Source organism: Dermochelys coriacea, chromosome 1 (assembly GCF_009764565.3).
Source record: "Dermochelys coriacea isolate rDerCor1 chromosome 1, rDerCor1.pri.v4, whole genome shotgun sequence".
Lineage (NCBI taxonomy): Eukaryota > Metazoa > Chordata > Testudines > Dermochelyidae > Dermochelys > Dermochelys coriacea.
Genome location: NC_050068.2, coordinates 50,687,020 through 50,710,755, shown reverse-complemented (window position 1 = coordinate 50,710,755; position 23,736 = coordinate 50,687,020). Strand labels below are relative to the sequence as shown.

Sequence of the window (23,736 nt, the reverse complement as noted above, 5' to 3'; positions counted from 1 at the left end):
TGGCCCTCAATGATACCTTGTGGCAAAGAGTTCTACACAATTACATATTAATAAATTACCAATTTAAAATTTGATCCCATTCATACAAATTCAATGTTTCTTTGTTCCTGTAGGGTGAGAAAGGAGCATCTTATTTACCCTTTATACAATTTATTATTTTGTAGTCATTTAGCATGACCTCTTTTACTCATCTTCTCTGGAAAGTAAGCTGTCCCAGTCTTTTAATCTTTCCTCATATGGCACTCTCTCCAGGCTGCTAATCCCGTTCTGTTGCTCATCTCTGAACACCCTGTATTCCTGATAAATCCTTTTTTGAAACAAGGTGAGCAGACTGATCATAGTATTTCAGGTGAGGGAATAATATCCATTTATGTAAAAACAGTATGATATTTCCAGAATTATTTTCATTCCTATTCATTATTAATCTTAACCTTTTGTTTGCTTTCTTGACCACTACCTTGTGGCATCCCACTCTTAACTTTCTGACATTTTGAAAACTGACCATTTATTCCTACTCGTGTGTTTTTTACCTCTTTGTCAGTTTCTAATTAGGACAATATTTTTACCTCTCGCCATATAACTATTTAGTTTCCTTCAAAGCATCTTCTGAGGAATCTTATCAAAGGCTCTTTGAAAGGCCAAATGAATTTGAGCTGGTTTTCCTTTGCTATTTTGTTGACATGGTTATAGAATTCTAGTAGATTAGAGAGGTAAGATTTTCCTTTACAGATGTATTGCTGGTTTGTCCTTATCATGTTATGTTCATTTATGTGTTTTGTAAGTCCATTTTTAAATGTTGTTTCAACCAATTTTCCTGATAGAGAAGTCTGGTCTGTAATTCCCAAAGTCACCTCTAACATCTTTTGTAAAGACAGATGCAACATTTATTACACTTCAGTCCAGTTCTTTGTTATTTGGATACTAGACATATTCTAAAGTCTTCTATCCTTTGTGATAATTACTTTCCATATTGTCTACCATGCAGCTAAAGATAAATCCTAGCTAAATTTATCAAATGCTTCATCCTAAATGTCTAAACAGTTTTCATCTCTGGATGCTGATAAATTTGTAAGGAGAGAACAACTTGGAACTCAGAGAAACTTTTGAATTTTTATTTCAGGCCCAATCATATGTTCCACCTTAATACAACGTTCTTCAGTGTTAAATTGTACACATTCAACTTGAACTTTTAATTGTCATACTTGGTAAAAAGCTTAACTGTCCTTCCCCATTTGAGATTATAATTCTGCTTATAATTCTCAATAATTGTTGAGGACTAAATAGAAACTCCATTTGGAGTTTGTCAAGATTAAACAAAATCATGGCCAGAAAGCAAAATCAAGTATACCATTCAAGATAAGCACATCACCCTGAAGGACATGCTGTAATCTGCTAGGTTGGAGATCAGGAGAGGAGTAACTAAACCCAAGTCTTGCATGTGGTAGTACAGAGTACTATCTACTTGAGTTGTCCAGTGTCAGATCAGGATATACCCTTTTAGTTTATTGCATGTGGATATTGGAAGCAGATTATTTCCAAGATGTGCATATCAAACTTTACAATCACACGGTTTGAACCGATTGAGCCCTGTTATATTTTGTCAAATATATATCACCCAAAAAGAAACTAAATAAGAGCATCTTCATTAACTTCAAACGGCTTTAGATGGAACACTAAAACCTTAATTAAACCAACAGTATCTCCTGCTTCTCATTCATTTGTATGGATTCTGTAATTTTTCATAAAATAATGGACTGCTACAAACCACAATGTCTGCCCAGTAGAAAGGGAGCACTGGTGAAGAAGTTCATGTTTAAAGCATCTTGGAATACTAGTCAAAAGCATCTGGCAGATCAGCAACGGTGTATCTACCAGAAGTTGGCACTCACGGCTCTAGATACCCTAGAATGTATTGTCTGTCGATGCTTTCTATTAACAAATTGCTTCAATCCAAGCTAGGAAGTTTCTCACTGTTCGAAGTGGCCATGGTTTAAGAAGTTGATCTTTTCAGAAAAGCCACCAATATAGGGTAAAAATGCTGATGAGAGCAAATCTAAAAGTATTTTCTTCCTAAACCACAGCAACTTCAAACAGGATGAAATGGCAAACATGATGTACCAGGAGTGGGCAACCTGAGCCTGAGAAGGAGCCAGAATTTACCAATGAACATTGCCAAAGAGCCACAGTAATATTTCAGCACCCCCCATTCGCTACCCCCCTCCAGCCTGCAGTGCCTCCTGCCCACCAGCAGCCCCGCCAATCAACGCCTCCCCCTCCCTTCCCATGCCTCCCGCCCACTCCAATCAGCTGTTTTGCAGTATGCAGGAGGCTCTGGTGGGGAGGTGGGAGGAGCAAGGGCATGGCACACTCGGGGGAAGGGGTGGAGTGGTGGCAGGAACTGGGGCAGAGCAGAGGGTTGAGCAGTGAGCACCCCACAGCACACTGGAAGTTAGCTTATGGAGCTCCAGCCTCAGAGTCAGCACCTATGCAAGGAGCCGCATATTAACCTCTGAAGAGCTGCATGCGGCCCCGGAGCCACAGGCTGGCCACCCCTGTGATATACTGTAACACAAAAAGCTTCCCTAAGACCTATACCAGCTTATAAGTATCAAATGGGGCAATGCAGGGAAAACATTCACAAATCATAAATATTAAATAAAAATTGACTTCTTAAAAGTATATATATACCTATGAATTTTCTTTACAAATATGTTCTTTACTGTATTTTGTTCAACTGAAGTATACTTTTGCATAGACTAACATATGCAGGATAGTTACTGGCTTCTTAACTATTGCCAAAATGTAAAAGGGTCCAAACAAATTTTTTCAGATGGCATAATCTGTCACGCATTAATTCTTACCAAAATAAATATCTAGTGTTCAAAGAGTTAATAAAACTAGGGATTCTAGTGATCTAAATCCATTTGAGGTAATTTCTATTTAGTACGCCTTTACATCTCAGAAACTGGTAACCTCCTCTGCTCCTCTTTCATTCACACATCTAATAAGACAGGTTAGTTTTCCATCACTTAATAGCCAGCTACCTTTCAAGGAGCTCTAGTACCTTAGATTTTCTCAAATGAAGAATGATGTAGTAAAGCTATGAAGGAGTGTAAAAATGGTCAAATGAATTTTATAACAGACATTTCATGTCTGTAAATGTGATCTCTAGTTTATTTTAATAGCTATACTAAAACCCCAAGGTATATTTAATAGTATTATATGCCTTGTGTCTTTGTATGAGAAAACATCCCGAAACACATTTTCTAATTTACTAGCGTGTGACAAATCCGAGGTGCTTAGGAATTAAACTTTAAAAGTATGTCTTGGGGTGATAGAAGACCACTATTAACACTATCATAATTGTATACCACTTGCATCAAATCTGACATTTCAGTTTAATATGTTTTGCTAAGAGTATACCATTTATGGCCTACTAGTAAAATCAAATCCAACACAGACGTTTTCACTTTTCTAATATAATTCACTTCAAGATTTTAAGCTGCTATTTCTTTCTCTCTTTCTTTCTTTCTTTTCCTAAATGGTTGATACCCTGGCATCCATTAATTCCACAACCACCTCGTATTGGGTCAATGAGTCAGTCATGAGTATCTCCATTAACTATATTAATTTACACTATGTCACCTTAATGACATTTTGTCATAGCTACCTTTTCTGACACCTACATACTCTATTCAAAAAGTAATGTAATAAGTTTGAGAGGCAGTAGGAAACATTAGTGTCTGAACAGTAAGTTCTTTGGATGTCAGTGTTACCAAAAACTCGAGGGGAGGAGGGAAGGGGAAAAAAAAGATGTGAAAGCTGACTGGCCAACTTATGGTCATTTCCAGGTGACTTGTTTCCTGAAAGGTCATTCTATTAACATTCATTCTTCTTCCAGCTTGCACTGATTACCACAGGAGAAGGTCGACATTAATAAATAGAGACACAATAAAATAAACTATTTTATCCAGGTTCTCCCTTGTGTGTTACCATGCTAATATAGCACATGCTGTATTAATTCTGTTCTATTCAAGTCACGTGAATGGGTCTCTTTGAAAATGAACCCAAACAGTTCAAATACACTGACCAAAAAATGTAAAAATAAATCTTTAATCATGCATTTCACATAATTCTAAAATATGTTAGATTTTTCAAAACTAATCCAAGGGATAGCATTAAGTGCACATTACGGTTTGCTTTTTACAAACTGATCAAACTACCACAGCCTTATTTTCATTATCTCAATGTGAAACAATTTAGCTATTGAAGAAACCGCGAGAAAGAAAGTGTGTCATAATGGCAGTTTTTCAAATAAATACACATTGACAGGTAAATGTCAGATGGTTATTTGGTGAGATTTAAGCACTATATTTTTAAAAAGAGATTAAAATATATTTAAAAGTATTAAGGTTGCAGCTGGAAAAGTAGAGTAGGCTAATGTTGTGGGCTTTCTTTGTTTGTTCAGCTTTAGAATTTCAATTTACAAAACTACATTGTCAATTAAAAATTACCTGATTCATCCTCTCTCTCAAAATAAATCTAAATATCCTATCAACATATTCATAATATAAACTGTTAAGACTTTTTATCAGACAGTCTGATAAAGAATTTTTAAAAGTATAAATTTTCCTGAATGTACGTACATTACATGAAAGCCAAAGCTATGGTAACATTCCAGCACATAATACTACTAATTTTAAAGGATATATGTGCATATATATGTTATCTTTGAAGGATTTTGGAATCTCTGCCATTTTAATTTGCTCAGACCAACAGGTTTTCAGCTCAGATACATTTAAAAAAATGAAACTGGTGCATTTACTATAGTTACATTTAACATTACTACGAATTTTCGAGGATTTTATTGATTTGAGTGGTATTTTATATCTAATACCCATAATGGTGAATATCAGTAGAATTAGTAAAATTTGTATAGCGTACCCCTTGTACAGTAAATGGGATTACATTAAAAGGTAATCTCCTCCAAAAAGCCACATGTGGAACTACAGGGATCATAGGTGGGGCTAGAATGAAGTTTTAGAGAAATTTGTTGCAAACTCTGATATAGTACACACATTAAGCATCATATTTATTGTATATGCAGATGCAGTCAAAGAATTTTTGCCTCTGTACACGATATTTATTTTCTTCCCACCTTAGTCCAATGACTTTCAGACCTACTGTGTAAAGAGTGGAAATTATGAAGCAAGAGAATGTGGATGTTTAGATATTTCAAATTGAGAAAGCGCCAATTACTCTTAATTAACCTAGTTTACTTCTACTAGAAATCTTCAATCTCCATCTCCCATCTGCCCCACAATATATGAAGACTAAAAATCAGCATCTTAAGAATGTGACAGTAAGACTAACAATCTAAATTAAAGAATAAAAATTCTGCAAGAGTACTTGACAACATGGGTCAAAAGTATGCAAAGAGATCCAAACAGCAACAAACAGATCTCAAAAAATGGGATATTTCTACAATTAATAACAGTTCAACTTCCTTTCTTCTCATAGAATACACTCTGAGTCGTCAGGAGAAATTCATCCTGATGTCATGGCATTGAGAAATGTACCTCATGAAGATCTTAAGCCATAAGAAACAGCAACAATTAGCTGCTACATTCACTCTTGATTTATCACTAAGAAACAGACTTTAGAGATGGAAAGGTCCTAGAGGATCCATCCTCTTGCCAAGTCATGATTGCTCTAGAATATATTTCTATTGCTTTGCCCAGTCTCTTAAGAAATAGGGTTTTGTACTACTTCCATTGAGAGTCTGTGGCACAATCAAATAAATTTCACTGTGAGCAAGTTCTCATATTATGTGGCCAAATATTCCTTTTATAAATTTCATCCCATTACTCTTACTTATATCTCTTTGTCCATGAGAAATTCCTCTTCTTCTCTGAAGTTTTCACTCTTCATCTGAAGTATTTGTATACTTGTCCCATCCTTTAGAATCATTTAGCCAAACCATATACATTTCTTATAATTTTTCTCTGTAAATCAATTTGTCCAGCTTCTTAATCATTTTGCTGCTCTTCTTAGTAGTCCCTGCAGTTTGTCTACATAATTAAAGTAGGTTTCAGAGTAGAAGCTGTGTTAGTCTGTATTCACAAAAAGAAAAGGAGGACTTGTGGCACCTTAGACACTAACAAATTTATTTGAGCATAAGTTTTCATGAGCCACAGCTCACTTCATCGGTAACGAGTTGTCCAACAATGAAAGCATAACAGTTGCTTTTTTCAGCATCTATAAAAAGCCATTTTCTCTAGAAACGTAAGATCTGTGTAACAGAACTGAAAGAAAAACAGACTACTTAAGGTGGAATTTTGATACAGTGATATGTTAGCTATTATAATGCTAGTCTTATAATTTGTCTTCATTAAAAGTCCTCCTATTGAACTGGACAAAGTCTTCAGACCAAGAAGCTCACTATCATATAAGAAGGAGTTTATACACTACAAAAAGAAGGATTCTGCGTGGACTCCTCCTGAAGGTCGAAACAACAGATTGGACTTCTACATAGAGTGCTTCTGTCGACGAGCATGAGCTGAAATTGTGGAAAAGCAGCATCACTTGCTCCATAACCTCAGCCATGCAGAACACAATGCCATCCACAGCCTCAGAAACAACTCTGACAACATAATCAAAAAGGCTGACAAAGGAGGTTCTGTCATCATCATGAATAGGTTGGAATATGAACAAGAGGCTGCTAGACAACTCTCTGACCCCACTGAGGAGTACCAAAAGAAACTACATCATCTGCTCAAGAAACTCCCTAAAGAAGCACAGGAACAAATCCACACTGACACACCCCTAGAGCCCTGACCGGGGGTATTCTATCTGCTACCCCAAATCCATAAACCTGGGAATGTCCCATCATCTCAGGCATTGGCACCTTAAAAGCAGGATTATCTGGCTATGTAGACTCTCTCCTCAGGCCCTACGCTACCAGCACTCCCAGCTATCTTCGAGACACTACTGATTTCCTGAGGAAACTACAATCCATCGGTGATCTTCCTGAAAACTCCATCCTAGCCACTATGGATGTAAAAGCCCTCTACACCAACATTCCACACAAAGATGGACTACAAGCCATCAGGAATAGCATCCCCGATACCATCACGGCAAACCTGGTACCTGAACTTTGTCTTCAACCTCAACTGTTTCAGATTTGGGGACAATTTATACCTTCAAGTCAACAAGACTGCTATGGGTACCCACATGGCCCCACAGTATGCCAACATTTTTATGGCTGACTTAGAACAATGCTTCCTCAGCTCTTGTCCCCTTAGACCCCTACTCTATTTGCGCTATACTGATGACATCATCATTATCTAGACCCATGGGAAGGAGGCCCTTGAGGAATTCCACCAAGATTTCAACGATTTCCACACTACCATCAACCTCAGCCTGGACCAGTCCACACAAGAGGTCCACTTCCTAGATACTACAGTGCTAATAAGCGATGGCCACATAACCATCACCCTGTACCGGAAACCTACTGACTGCTATACTTACCTACATGCCTCCAGCTTTCATCCAGACCACATCACACAATCCATTGTCTACAGACAAGGTCTAAGATACAACTGCATTTGCTCCAATCCCTCAGACAGAGACAAACACCTACACGATCTTTATCAAAGCATTCTTAAAACTGCAATACCTACTTGGTGAAGTGAAGAAACAGACTGACAGAGTCAGAAGAGTACCCAGAAGTCACCTACTACAAGACAGGCCCAACAAAGAAAGTAACAGAATGCCACTAGCTGTCACCTACTGCCCCCAACTAAAACCTCTCCAGCGCATCACCAAGGATACAACCTATTCTGAAGGATGATCCCTCACTCTCACAGACCTTGGGAGACAGGCCAGTCCTCGCTTACAGACAGCCTCCCAACCTGAAGCAAATATTCACCAGCAACTACATGCGACACAACAAAAACACCAACCCAGGAACCAAACCCTGCTACAAACCCTGTTGCCAACTCTGTCCACATATCTATTCAAGGGACCTAAACCACATCAGCCACACCATCAAGGGCTCGTTCACCTGCACATCTAATAATGTGATACCTGCCATCATATGCCAGCAATGCCCCTCTGCCATGTACATTGGCCAAACCAGACAGTCTCTATGCAAAAAAATAAATGGACACAAATCTGATATCAGGACTCATAACATTCAAAAACCAGTAGGAGAACACTTCAATCTCTCAAGTAACTCAACAACAGACCTAAAAGTGGCAATTCTTCAACAAAAAAACTTCAAAAACAGACTCCAACGTGATGCTGCAGAACTGGAATTAATTTGCAAACTGGATACCCTCAGATTAGGCCTGAATAGAGACTGGGAGTGGTTGGGTCATTACAAAACCTAAATTTAATTTCCCCAATACTAATTTCTCCCTACTGTTACTCACACCTTCTTGTCAACTGTCTGTAATGGGCCACTCTCTTACCACTTCAAAAGTTATTTTTCCTCCCTTGGAGGAAACAGTATCCCGCTGTTAATTGATTTATCTAGTTAGACTGACCTCATACTTGGTAAAGCAACCCCCATTCTTTCATGTATTTATACCAGCTCCTGTATTTTCACTCCACGCATCTGATTAAGTGGGTTCTAACCCATGAAAGCTTATGCCCAAATAAATTTGTTAGATTCTAAAGTGCCATAAGGACTCCTCGCTATTTTTGCTGATACAGACTAACACAGCTACCACTCTGAAACCTTTATACACACTGTTTATTCTAAGGAAATTATTTGTACTGTAGCACCAGTATTGGCTTTGTGTAAGTCAGGGGTCTCAAAGTCCCGGCCTGGGGCACAGGCCATCTATGGCCCGAGAACCTCCCCACTGCAGCTTGCAGAGGAGAGTCCCATGCAACCATGTTGCCAGCTCTGCCTCCTGCAGGTACCGCCCCCCTGCAGCTACCATTGGCTGGAGGAGAGGGACAGAGATACCATCACTAGTCGCTGGGGAGAGTCAGCCATGGAGGCAGCATCATTAGTCACCAAGCAGAGTCAGCCAGGGAGGCAGTGTCACTTTTTTCCACAATGAATATCAACAAGCCAAAATACCGAACAAACTATCTGATGCACACCTTGCTGCAATCCTGAAGGTTTCAACTGCTCAGTCACTGAGGCCAAACATCAACAAACTGATAGAACTGAAGCGTTGCCAGGTGTCTGGCAAACACTAAAAACTCTCTGGCAGGCGAAGAATTGTATAAAGTTGTATGACAGTTTTATTATTTCTAAGAAATTTGAAATAAAAAATACAAAATAAATGTTTTCTTTTCTGAACACCATCTTCAGTGACATTATTGGCCCACTGGGCGGATTTGAGGACTGACTCTGGCCATAAGATAAATTGAGTTTGAGACCCCTGGTGTAAGTATTCTATAAATACATTAGGTAAAGCAGTATACTGAATAGTGGTACCAAATATGCCAGCAAGTTTGGCCCAAAGTATGTCTAATCTAACTGCAAAAGCCTTTTATCACTGCACTATCAAACTAGTGTATTGTCATTTACTAAATATGGTCCTCTTAAAGTATCATCATATTCACGAACTACGTGAAAAACACCCCATGTTAATATGTACTTTTAATATAATTTGAATACTTACCAGGCAATTCTACTTAAACTAAAGATGGAAAAAAGCAGAACTCCAGATCTGAAAACCTTGAATTTTGAGCAAGTTTTGGTCTTCACTTCACAGAATTGGCTATCATCTCTGTAATGGGTGGAGGGAAAGCTCTGGGTCCCACTCCCCCTCCCCCTTCCCAGATTCTTGGGGACATTTTATTGAGAGTCCAAATTCAAACTTTGCAGCTCACGGGACCATCTCTCCTTTAAAGTACATAAATAGGATTCCCAAAACGTAGTGACAGTGTGTAAGCAATATTTGGCACAAGCATTAATAATACATTTTCATAAGGGCATGCTAGCAGTAATAGTTTAACCATAAAGTTACTAGAAACTAAAGAGCATTTAATAGTAAAAGAAAAAATTGAATGTTAAACATTAAATTTTCAAAGCACCTTTATGGGATTTTAGCCACAATTTCCATTTGCCTTTAATTTGGGAATTGAATAGCTAAACCTCTGTGCAACTCTATGCCATTTTAGGTGGTAATCAAAAAATATCCCTAGTTTGAAACTGCATTATGGTTTCTACAAATTAGAAGAAAAGGTTACTCACCCTGTGCAGTAACTGTGGTTCTCAAACCTGTCACTTTGTGGGAACTCTACTTCAGGTGCAGATGTGCCTCTCGAGCCCTTGATTACAGATCTTTTGTTGAGTGTATTGACCCTGAACATGCATCCTATACATCCTCATACTGTGCACCGACACGATACATGGCTGCACAGGTGAATCACCCTCAGTTTCTTCTCTATCCAAACCTCCCACAGAGAACAGTCCAAAGCAGAGGGGAAGGAGGGCAGGTAGTGGAGCACCCACACAGACACACATCTTGAAGAAAAACAGTTACTGCACAGGGGGAGGAATTTGTCTTCTTGGAGTAGCGGCCCTATGGGTGCTCCACTTCAGGTGACTCCCAAACAGTATCCCCACAGGGAGGAGGGAGTTTCGGAATTAAGTCCAGAATGGATGATAGAACCAGAATTCCCAGTGCCACATCAGATCTAGCAGCATGGATCAAGGCACATTGCTTAGAAAATGTATTTATTGAAGCCTATGAAGTGGCCTTACATATCTCAGATACTGGAATATTTTTGAGTAATGCCATAGATGTTGCTTGTGACCTGGTAGAGTGCACTATCATCCTGTGGGAGCATTGAGCACTGGCTTCATCATAACAAGCAACAACAGACCCAGAGATCCACATAGACAGTCTCTGGATGGAGATTGTGAATCCTTTGGATCTGTCTGCAATGGAAACAAATGGTCTAGATGACTTCTGAAATTGCTTGGCTCTATCTGGATAGGAGGCCAAGGAGTGTCTGAAATCTTAGGTATGAAAAGAGGTCTCCTGTTGAGACTTATGTGGTTTGGGGAAAAACATCCGTAGATGAATGGTTTGGTTAAGATGAAAGTCCAATAATTAGGTAAAAATTCAGGATGATATCATAAAGAAACCTTGTCTTTGAAGAACACCATAAAGGGGGATCTGCCATTAAGGCCGCAATTTCTCTGACTCTGTGGGCCAACATGTAGCCACTATAAAATCTGTCTACATCGATAAGTGAAGCAAAGAATACACTGCCCTCAGTTTGAATGGAGATCTCATGAGGCATCTAAGTACAAATTTGAGATTCCATGTCAGGTGGTAGGGGTCTTTGACTTGGGGTTAGAGGTTCACCAAATCTTGAAGACAAACGGGGTAAGCAAATACAGAAAACCCTTTTTATCTGGAATATGAAAAGTTAATACTGAGATCAAATGAACCTTGATCAAGCTAACTGATAATGCTGATTTCTTTAAGTCCAACAAGTTAACCCATGCTGAGAGAGAAGAGAATCTGGATACAAGCTACTGTCATTGACACCAGTGGCTGCATCTCTTCCACTTCTACAGGTAAATGACCTGGGATGACTCCTTTCTATTGATAGGTAACACCTGTACTTCCACAGAACCGATGGATTCTAACTCCACACACCATCAAGGAACCATGCTCTGAGGTGGAGGAGCCCCTAAGTTGGGGTGACGTAACTGACTTGTGTTTTGGGAGAGGAGATGGGAAATGATCAGAAGTTTGATTGCTGGGTGGATGGATAGGTGAAGCAGATAAGCATATCAAGCTTGTCTTGGCCAAGTTGGAACTATAAAGATAACCCTGGCCTTATCTTGTTCATCACTCTCAGTATTAGCAGTGTTGGAACAAATGCATAGATTAGGTCTACAAAACAATAGAAAGGCATCTCCTAGAGAGCGATAGACTTCCTTTTGAACAGAACAGATGACACTTCTTGATCCTGGAGATGGTGGAGAGATACACCTCTGGTAGTCCCTAAGTTTGGAATATGGAAAATTTGAGAGTCCAATTCCCACTCATAGTTCTGGGAGAAACATCTGATGAGTGTATCAGCTGTGGTATTCTCAGCTTCATGGAGATAGACAGCCGAAATCTGGATCTGATGAGTTATACACCAGTTCCATAGCTTTATTGCTTTGATGGGCAGGGAAGTGGATCTTGCTCTCTGTGCTTGTTAATATAGAACATGCAGGCTACATTGTCCATCATGATTCTGATTGATTTGCCCCTGATGAGGGGTAGAAAATGAAGGCAGGCATTCCTGACTGCCCAGAGTTCTAACAAGTTTCTGAGGTCACCATCTGCTCTGAGCTGTGAGTATTGATGTGAGATCCCCATTTCAACAGTCATGCATCCACCATCATGGTGATTGTCACAGTTAGACAAAGGAAAGGAATGCCTGCACCAACATTGAGTTGATCTTTCCACCACTCTAGGGAGTTCTTTACATGAAGGGGAGACGAGACTTGTTTGTCTAAGCTGTTGCTGATCAGTGAGCAGACCTTTTTGACAGTTCCTTACTGAGGTACAAGGGCTCCCTTAAATGGTCCTGACCAGATTTAATAATGTTATGAATCTGTCCCTGGGGAGGTAGGCTCTGGCTGTCAATGAATCCTAGAATGTCCCTATATACTGTATTTTCTATACAGGGTTTAACATGGATTTTCTTACTTTTTTCCTGAAATTGGGTCTTCTGCTCAATGTAAGGGCCATCTGAGTGGTTGCCAGTACTGCTTCATATGATGGGCCCTTGATCAGCCAGTCATCAAATTATGGGAAAACTAAAATTGCCTCCTGATAAAGGTAAGCAGCTACTACCGCTAAGACCTTTGAGAACACCCATGGAGCTAAGGAAAGGCCAAAGGGAAGTACTCGGTATTGAAAATGATCTTAGCCTATCGCAAAGTGTAGGTATTTTCTGTGAGATATGTGTATCAGTACATGGAAATGGGCATCTTGTAGATTGAGGGCCAAAATCCAATCTCCTGCCTCTCGTGAAGGGATGATAGCTGTCAATGTCACCATCCTGAAGTTTTGAGACTTTATAAATTCATTTAGTAGTCTTACATCCAAAATTGGTCTCCACTGTATCTCTTTCTTTGGCAAAAGGAAATACCTTGAATAGAACTCCTTTCCCTTGTTAAGAGCTTGGACCAACTCTAATGGTCCTAATTGAAGCAGGGAGTCTATTTCTTGTCTCAGTGAAAGCTCGTGAGAAAGGTTCCTGAAGGGGGATGGAATGGAGAGAGGGACATAAAGTGGATGGTGTACTCTAATGTTATGACCTCTATGTCTCTGGTGATCCACTTCCATGCCTGATGGAAATGGGAAAGTCAGTCTCTATACTGGGGGAGGTAGGCAAAAAGGTGCAGCTGTTGAACTAGAGATGTGGGAGGATTTGAACCCTTGGCTGATGAATCAAAACTTTTTGATGATAACTGGATACTTGAAGGAGGATGGGCAGCTCTCTTCCTCTAGAGCTTGTCTCTCTTGCAGGGGGATTCAGTGGGTCTGTGAAACCCTGAGAATTAAATCAAGCAAGATATCTGGGCAGTTTGTGACCTACTAAATCTTCTTTTATTCTTAGGTGTGTAGAAAACCAGAGATAGTACATTTTAATGTGTGAAAAAATTAATTCATGGTCTCTGAAAATAGCTTCAGACCATTGAAGAGGAGGTCTTCTACAGTGTTCTGAACTTCTCTCAATAATTCTGGGAGTTGAAGCCATGATGCCCTGCACATAATTATCACATAGAAATGAATCAGGCTGCAGTGCCTGCAGCATGTAAGGATGCTTGAAGCAATGATCTGACTAGTAACTGATCCTCAGTGATGATGGCCTAAAATTGTTCCCTTTGCTCCTGTGGAAGATGATCAATAAAAGCTATACATTTATTGTAATTTGTGAAATTATATTTAGCCAAGATCACTTGACAGTCTGTGATCTAGCATAGCGAGGTCATGGACTTTTGTGCAAAGAGGTACAAGCACTTTTGGTCATAGTCATATGGGATAGACTTGTTCGTTAATTGCATCCATCGCTGTAGAATTAGGTGGAGGTGGGAGAATAAGAATTTGGAGTCCTTGGATGGGACAAAATATTTTTATCCACCTGTTCTCAAGTAGGCAGAACTATAACAGGTGTTTGACAAACAGTCTTTGCCTGGTCCAGGACCACCTTGTTAATAGGTAATGCAGCTCCAGATGGTGCTTCTCATTGTAAAATGTCAAGCAACTTGTATTGTGAATCCTTGATTCTTGCTATTCAAAGACTGTCTGCAACCCATTTAATGAGGAAATCATTGGCCATAACTGGTGGTGGAGGCATGACCCCCTCAAATTGTGATGATGATGATCAGACAGGAATCTGAGGGGTGGCCTCTTTATCTGCCCTAGCCTCTTGCTCCTCAAATGTCTCCTTGTGCTGGGGTCTCTATTGAGGAGAAGAGGATTGAATGTCACTGTTGGAGCTGGTGGTCTGGCAAATTGTCTGCACATATCTCAGGGACGCCTATATGGCCATGCAGGGGCCCATATGGGAGATGGGGTGGCATCCTTGGTTGATCCCACCACCCATGCTGTTTTCCACAAGTCTTTTCTGTTGGTATCAAAGAGTGGGTTCCAATGTAGATGTGTAGGGGAACCCTGCACAACAATAGGCAAGACTGAAGGGAGGTTTCCCTCCTCCTCCTCAGTATCTTCAAATGGGAAGGAGGAGCACTGGCAGAAAATGCTGGTGAATCCGGTGGTACCAAAGAGCGATGGTAGCCTTGGAACTAGAATCTTGGTACTAAGAGGTGTTTGGTACCTACAAAACCATGGAAATTCCAGTTCATCTTCCAATTTTAAGTCTTTCAAGCACCTAAATTCCTGTTGTACCATATGGAGGACTGGTACTAACATAGTAGTCTAGTTGGTTATTGCAGCAGACACTACCATAGATTTACAGCATACTAAAGTTGGTACCGATGGTGTCTGATGTTTCTGTTTGCATGATACAAAGGGCCCTGACTGCGGAGGTACTGACGATGGAGCTGTGCTCAATGGTCCTGGTTGAGTTCTTATCCCTACCTTCCTTGTAATGTACAGATGGTACCGAGGCTCAGTTGGAGCTGTGTTTGTCCTTCAAGCTCCAGAACTTTACAGCCCCATCAGTACCAAGAGGAATCATTTTCCTCTATGGTACTGAGCTGAGAGGTCAAGGCTTCTGGGCCCATCAAGCTAGCGGGGGACTGAGGTCTTCTGGAAACAGGCTCCTTATGAAGGGAGTCAGAGCTTCTCTTCTTGAGAGCCTTTGCTGGTATCTCTAGCGTCTTCCCATCATAGGGGAGACTGGAGGTGAGGTCAAAGGATCGCCTGATCTGCCCAAAAACAGGTGTTCAGGGGGTCTCCTGCCATGATTCTGAAACAGGGTGAAGGGAACTTTCCATCAGTAGCAGCCCAACTTGATCTCCCAGTTCTTTTTTGCTGTGGATTTAAGGACCAGGTGGAAGTTACACTTCTGGGACATATGAGGCTCTCTCAGGCAGCAGACACAATTAGAGTGGCCATTGCTTGCGGAGATAGCCTCCCAGTAAGAGAAGGCAGTGTTTGAAACTTGAAGAGCTGGGCATGTCCTGCCAGGCAGGTAAGGATCCCTGAAGGGAGGGAGACGAACAAAGTTAATTCTCTCACTACTTAACTATCCACTAACTATTAATTATCTTCTGCTAAATTAATACTATAAACAAGAACTCTAACCAAGACACACTTAAGGCAGACACACTAAGACTTCATAACTGACTAAGGCAGTTCAGAAGAACCTGAGAGTGATTCACCTGCAAAGTCCAATATAGCCTTGGTGCATGGCTCAAGGATGTATAGGATGCATGCGTGAGCCAAAGAGACTCTGCTAACAAAAAAAAATTCTGATCAGAAGAGGCACATGCACATATGAACGGGAGCACCCCAGAAACACTGCTCAAAGAGGAGAGCTTGATCATCAGTTCTGGTGAAGAGTTTGGCTGCAGCTTCACAATCTGGATGCAAACTACTATCTTAGCCAGGTAGCTCTCACCTTGGTGGTAAAGTCTCTTGGACTTAGCCTCCTGACTGTCATATACATTAGAGGTACTAAGATGACATTATGGGAAGCATTCCTTCTACAGTGATCTAGTGGGATGGCCTCCATAACTGAATGACAGCCAGATTGCTGGGGACAATGACTGTGTGGCCCAAACTCATCAGTTCAGACTGACATCTCTCAAATCTTGTGAAGTAACCTGAATCTCAAAACATAGCAAAGTTTCCTTGAAATTCCTGAGAAGAGAACTGATTGGAATGCCCCAGTACAATGGTGTACCAAAGTGGAAGTTATATATACATTATATACACTGTTTCTGCTCTTTACAGGGATGAAAACATCTGTTCAGTTTTGGTAATAACTTAAATGAATAGGCAAATATAAACTCATGCTTCAGGACACTACCATAAAAGTATTTTACGTGTTTCTGACTTCAGCATGTTTCAGGTCTCTATCACCAATCACAAGCGGGGAAAGAGAGACACAGAAAATAACTTACCCAAGGTTACACACAAAGAACAAGAAACATAACTGTGTAAAGTGAAATATTTGAGAACTTAGTCAACTTAGGCTGGGTTTAATTGAAAAGACAAAAGCAAAACACACTTTAAATTTGAACAAACTGCTAAACGCTTTTTATACAGAAGAAGCTCATTTGAGATTCCAACCCAACAGGCACTGTGTTCCTCACTTTGTACTATACAGTCTGTAAAACATCACAGATGTCCAATGGAACACACACAAATAAACTAAGCCTCTTCCATCTCATTGTATGTTTGTTTCCTCAAATTAAGGCAGAAATCCAATTAATAAATAATAGTACCTAGTAGTACCTAGATGTACAGAACAAATGGTATATAAGATCACAGACTCTTCTGAGACACTTGCAATGTTCACGCAAAAAGAGGTCCAGAATAAAAAGAGAATAGCAACTCTATAGTCCCTTTGTTTTGTTAGGTCAATTCAGATGCCTAATGTTAATGTAATCTTGGTGTTTATACTTAATAATCTCAGTGGCAGTAATGGAACAATAAAACCTCTTTTAAATTGCTTTAAAAAGAAAAGCATGCACAATTAATATGGATGCTCCAGCCTTTGACTACAACCTTATTACTAGAGAAAATGAGAATCAGGAAAGTATCTTATTGTTTAAAATATTGGAAGATATGGGCTTCCTTTTGACAAGGTCCCATGTATATGTACAATAACCCTTTGTATTTAACAATAGGTAAATAATAACAACAATAAAATTACCCCTGCTCTCCAGCTGTTTCTGTATATTGTGTAGATGTTGGTTAATCTAATGCGTATTGTTGCATAATATCCCCAGGCACAGTCAAGTAAAAGCTAAAGCTGTACAAAAAAGCTTACATTTTAAATGGGTCTTGTCATTAATGCTTTATTAATTGCCCCAGGCAATGCAAACCCAGAGCTAGGCAAGCTATAACAATATGACACTTTAAGGTTAAATCCAATTTCTGCTGTATTTTATGGACTGGGCCAAATATTGAGTTAACAGCAGGAAAGAACAATTTATTGGGCTTTTTTCATATTTTGATTAACTGATCTAAATTAGATCAGTTTTTTTGTGGAAACAAAACAACTTTTAAACCCTGAACATCATAGAATCCTTGACTGTTTTCTATTATAGCAACAGTATTTTCTAACAGTCACCTTCTACTTAAAGTATGTATAATATATGGGGTTTTTATATAAAGGGACTAAATAAAAAAGCCTCTATAAGCCTATGTGAAACAAAACATCATTAATGAAAATGCATAAACTATAGCTCCACATTATGTAACACAACACATTACATGAATTAATATATGTAAAATTAAACCTACCTTCACATCTGAGGTATCTCTTTGGCTGTTTCTCCAAGATCTTGCCACTGAAGAGAAGGTTCGATCTGGATGGTCAAATTTTGCATCATTTGCATTAAGAAAGAATGTTGTGAAGGGCTCCTATGACCAAACAAATGAATACACATGTAATACAACAATACAGCAGAATGGATCACACAGCAGTTTCCTAATGACATATGAGAAATTTTAAAGTTTAAAATGAAAACATAAGAGTAGAATAATATTTGACATCTCATTTCACACACACACACACACACACACACACACACACACACACACACACACACACACACACAATTATTTTGGTAATGAATTTTGCACCATACACATCTGATTGCTGGAATGGAAGGATACAATATTGCATACTCTGTCATAAGACTACTGTTGCCATGATAATTGGCAGGCAGGTATGCTCTGGTACTACTTCCATTGAAATCACCATAAACACTCTCTTCGTTACATATATTACTATACCTGGTCTGATCAGCACAAGACTGTGCATTCAAATTAGATCCCATGAAAGCACCTACACAATTTTTATTTTCATATAATGCCACAGTCTACGCCCGTTTTCTTCTCAGTTGGTAGGATTGGATGGAGATATGGTGACGCTTTTGACAGCTTACTAAGATGGGCAGCGGTCTGGTTTTATTGTTATTTTTGGGGCAGCTGATTGAATGAGGTATGGATTTTATTTTGTTCTATGAAATATTGATTCTTTGTTCATGCTAATGAGTGAAATATAAAGATAAATAACTCAGAGCCAAGGAAGGACACTAACAATCAAAATAAATGAATGAATGCCATTATTTTATTTTTTTATATTACGCTATTCTGAACAGCTGTGATACACTCTACCAAACTAGGATTCTGTATCTTTAAGAAATATGCTACAAAGGATTTAGCTCAGAGGTGGACAAACTACGGCCCGTGGGCCACATCCTGCTCACAGGACCCTCCTGCCTGGCCCCTGAGCTCCTGGCCTGGGAGGCTAGCCTCCCTCCTCCGCAGCCTCAGCTCACTGTGCCGCTGGTGCAATTCTCTGGGCGGCAGGACGGGGCTGGGAGCTCCTGGGGCAGCGCAGCTAAAGAGCCTGGGATGACCCGGTGCTCTGTGCTGCACAGTGGCACGGCTGGCTCCAGCCAGGCTGCATGGCTATAGCACCGCCAGCCACTGGTGCTCCAGGCAGCGCGGTAAGGGAGCAGGGGGGTTGGATAGAGGGCAGGGGAGTTCAGGGTGGTGGTCAGGAGGTGGGGGTGTGGATAGGGGTTGGGGCAGTCAGAGGGCAGGGAACAGGGGGGTTGAATGGGGGCAGGGGTCCCGGGGGGGCAGTCAGGAAGGAGAGAGCGGGTTGGATGGGGTGGCAGGGGGCAGTCAGGGGCAGGGGTTCCAGGGGTGGTCAGGGCCAGGGAGAAGGGGTGGTTGGATGGCGCAGGGGTCCCAGGGGGCAATCAGGAATGAGAGGAAGGGTTGGATGGGGTGGTGGGGGGGCAGTCAGGGGACAGAGAGTGGGGGGTGGTGGATGGGGCAGGGGTCCCGGGGGGGCCATCAGGGAACAGGGAGGGTTGCATGGGGCACGAGTTCCGGGGGGGCCATCAGGGGAAAGCAGCAACGGGGGGCGGATAGTGGGCAGGGGCTGAGCCTCGCCTGGCTCTTTGGGAAGGCACAACTATACAATTTCCGAAACCCGATGCGGCCCTCAGACCAAAAAGTTTGCCTGCCCCTAGTTTAGCTCTATTTGTTATCAGTATGTTATCTATGCTGTGGAACATGCATCAGAACAAGACTTGTGTATAACTAAGTCTCGTGCCCCATCCAACCCTCCCTGTTCCCTGATGGCCCCCCAGGGACCCCTGCCCCATCCACCATCCCCCCACTCCCTGTCCCGACTACCCCCCCGCCACCCCATCCAACCCCTCCTCTCATTCCTGATTGCCCCCTGGAACCCCTGCCCCATCCAACCACCCCTTCTCCCTGGCCCCTGACCACCCCGGGAACCCCAGCCCCTGACTGCCCCCCGCCACCCCATCCAACCCGCTCTCTCCTTCCTGACTGCTCCCCCCAGGACCCCTGCTCCCATTCAACCCCCCTGTAACCTATATACAATCTCCCTAATTCCCCACTTATTGTTTGTGCCTCTGACTTCTGTCATATCAACCACCAGATAAAATAGCAACTATTAAATTTAAACATTTTTACAAAAAAGGACTGTATCCCAGAAAGCACTAATTCTCAAAAGGTGTGATAGTAGATAACTGTTAGGGGGGTCAAATTGAACATGACATCCCAGTGTGATGCTACAGCTACAAGGGTGAAGATTTCCTTACTTGTTCTCAGCCTGGGAGCCTGGCCTTACTCCTCAGTGTCTGTGAAGATGAGTATATTAATCCATTATACTGTATAGGATATGATATTCTTCCTGCTGTCTAGCAAATAATTCCAAATGATGGAATTTTAATTCTATCCTTTCTCTTTTAAATGCCTAGGCAATTATGTACACACAAAAAGACATTAAAAGAATGCAGGTTGCAGAGCGAAGGCACTCTAAACCCTAGTAATGGCAAGTTTCCCCATGCATATTTGTCCATGCAACTTTGAAGCTCCCAATAAAGTCTGAATTAAAATGATCACATACTGTTTTGGTTTCAGGACCCTAATACATGTTGCACAGTAAATAGTCCAGAGGATTTCCCACCTCATTACTGTGGGAGTCAGACAGGAAGCGGCAATGAGGCAGAGAACCACATATTAAAGCAGGGGTAGCCAAAGGCAGACGGTGGGCCAAATACGAAGTGCCAGATACTTTTGAACGGACCCTGAAATCTTTTTATTTACTTATTATTTTCATTATTATTTTTGTATTTTCTCTGGAGTTTAGACCTTGACCAAAAAATTTGGACCTTGACAAAATTGACTCCCACACATTAAAGTGAGGATAAAAAATATTCAACACTGGCACATTTGCTGAGCATTGTCATAAGACCAGACAATCAGAATGCAGATAGGAACAGAGTTAAACTTGGGAGGGCAACTTCAACTTTGTGTTCATCAGAGCACTTTGGATTGCTTTACCTGGAGACCTTCATGTATGAAATAAGTACCCAGTGGATTCACATTACATGTTTTAATTAAAGACCATTCTTATTTTGGTTTATAATTGAAAAAGCATTCTGTAATACTTACAATGGCAAGTTTTGCAAACTATGCCACTTTCCATCCTATTGACCCTGTGAACTTTAGATCTTATTAACTCTGCTTTCTAAAAGCCCCAGCCTATCTTTTTTTTTTTTTTTTTTTTTACATTTATACTTTAATTTGATTTGAAGACCATTGGGAAACAGTTTACCAATGGATGCTGAAATCCGAAGCAGTTGATGGATTAAAAAAAAAAGCAGAAGCCAGAAATATGATATAGTTACAGTAAATTATGTAAAAACATTAATCCAAAATTCCATGACAACATTATTTTAAGCATCTGAGACAAATATACAAAAGCAAGAAAATTCACAGTCAAGGATTAAACCTGTAATAGATGAGCACTACAGGGTGCCCTATTATGTTATCCAGCTATGACCTGTTGTGCCTATTTTTGTGAATGCCTGAGAGCTGCCAGAGCAGCTGTGGTGTGGGGGTAGGAAGAAAAGAGCCAGGGTGGGCTTCCTTCAATGACATCACCACTTCCCTGGATCCAGCATCCCATCTCATGTGGCATGCACTTTTACAATTCCCGGGGATGAGGAGACAAGAAAGAGAGAGAGAGAGGGAGAGATGGGGCAGGTTACCCCATCATCCCCCAGACCCAGCCATTGCCCCAGTGTCCTATATTCCACACAGGGACATGATTTGGGAGAGATGTTCCTCCACTCCTGGTTGGAAGGAGGTAAGAGAGCCACACCAGGATCCCCTATATCCCCATATCTCTCAGATCCAGTACATGGTCCCAGTAACTCATACCCACCTCTGAGGGCACCACAAGGACTAGAGCCCCCATATCTGGGAATGGGAGAAAAAGAGGCAGGCCAAGCTCCCCCTGTCCACCCTCTGAACCTAGCATATGGCACCAGTGAACCAACCCCCTATGCTAGGATAACAGCTTCTTCATACTGCACGCTAATGTAGTTAGTCCTGAAGCTCAAGTGGTAGAAGTCTGCCACAGTGCTGAAGGCTCAAGATTCAAACCACACTGATAATAAAAGGCGCTGAGGGACTGTTACAGTCTTACATAATAGAAATTATTTTTACCTAGGAAATTACATGTAAAAAAGTATGTTAAAAGAACATTATTTAGGCTGCAACATAAAATACTCAAAAGTTAGGAAATCGCAGGTTTGTGGTGACCCCTACAACCTAAATTCAGCTCATACTTTAAGAACATGATCATATGCTATTTTTCCACATGTCCCCGGCCTCATTCAGTGCACAGATTGGACATACGAAAGGGCCAAATTAAGGTTGCATCAGCAACCATTAATCTGGAATTTCCTAATTGTTTAGTCCTTGACTCTGCAACCTCAGTAACACTCCTTTAACACAGTTCCTCACAGCATGGTGGAGGTACAGTTGGGGCAAAGAAGACTAGGATTTGTAGTTATTGGTTGTATGGTGGGAGTCCCATAAACCTCCATTGGACACAGTTACATGTCTAGTGTGAGAGTCAGGTCAGTGTATATCACCTGTATCTTGCATTAAGGTAATAAAGTTGTGGCCTGCCATTTAAAATCCATTCTAATGTCTGCCTTTCAGTTACCTGCATATCCTGAGCAATTCCGTGGAGCTCAACAAAATTTACTTGCAAAATCCTATATCTCCCTGTCTAACACAGTGCAACCCATTTTAATGTAGTGCTAAGGTTGCAAATCTACACACACAAACATCAGGACATTAAAAAGTTAACATATATTGTTAACATTGTTAACACATCACACATATGCACTCTTTTTGATTATTGAATAGGCTATTGTTGTACACTTTCTACTGTGAGTACAATATGAGGAATTAAAAGATGCTCTTACTGACTTAGGGCCTGATTCAATATCCACTCAGTTTAACTGAAAGTCTTTTATTAGCTTCAATGGACATTGGATCAGATCTTTAACTTTTTCAAATACCCTGTCTTATTTGTTTACTGATAAGAATCAACTATTATAAAGCAGAAATTTAAAATTTTAATGTCTACATCTGTTTAACTGCATTACATATTGAAGGCGAGATCTACACTATCTGGGGAGTCTCTTTGTGTTAAAGCTAACTTGCACCACTGTATTATATCAATGACACCACAGGTGCACACATTCTAAGATAGACTCACACAAACTGGTACTTTTCCTACTTTTCATAGTCAGATATGAAAAGAACATGCAGGTTAAAGGTCAGCTCCAATGAGAACAACAGGGCTGTGGACTTGGGAAAGGAAAATTTTTTATCTCATCATCCCAATGGTCATCACAATGTACTTCATACTGAGTAATGGATTTTATTGAAATGTGTCCATAAATTGTGTTAACTTGGGCTGATTTTTATTATACTATTACCTATAAAGGTAATAGTACCTATAAAGCTGGTGGGTTGTTTTTTCCTGAAACCTATTATCAGGTTAGTTAAATCTCTATTCAAGAGCACCTAACTACAGCACATACTTATATTTTAATGAAAACAACACAAAAAAGAAGCCAGCAGACTTCAAAAATCAGCTGAAGGAACAAAACAGGAAGATCTAGCATCACAGGATAGAAGTTTGAAAACAAATGTCCTGCACTTCCTTTGTTTTTATGTTACTGTACATTTTTACTGA

At 40.6% G+C, this 23,736-nt stretch overlaps 1 protein-coding gene across 2 annotated transcripts in view; it reads right to left on the bottom strand.

Moving 5' to 3' along the window:
* NBEA (neurobeachin) overlaps positions 1-23,736 on the bottom strand; it is an 835,554-nt gene that overhangs the window by 42,584 nt on the left and 769,234 nt on the right. For both annotated transcript variants that reach the window (XM_038414552.2, XM_038414563.2), the window contains one exon: positions 17,925-18,044. In XM_038414552.2, the coding sequence (XP_038270480.1) occupies positions 17,925-18,044 (120 nt within the window). The remainder of the gene's footprint in view (positions 1-17,924; positions 18,045-23,736) is intronic.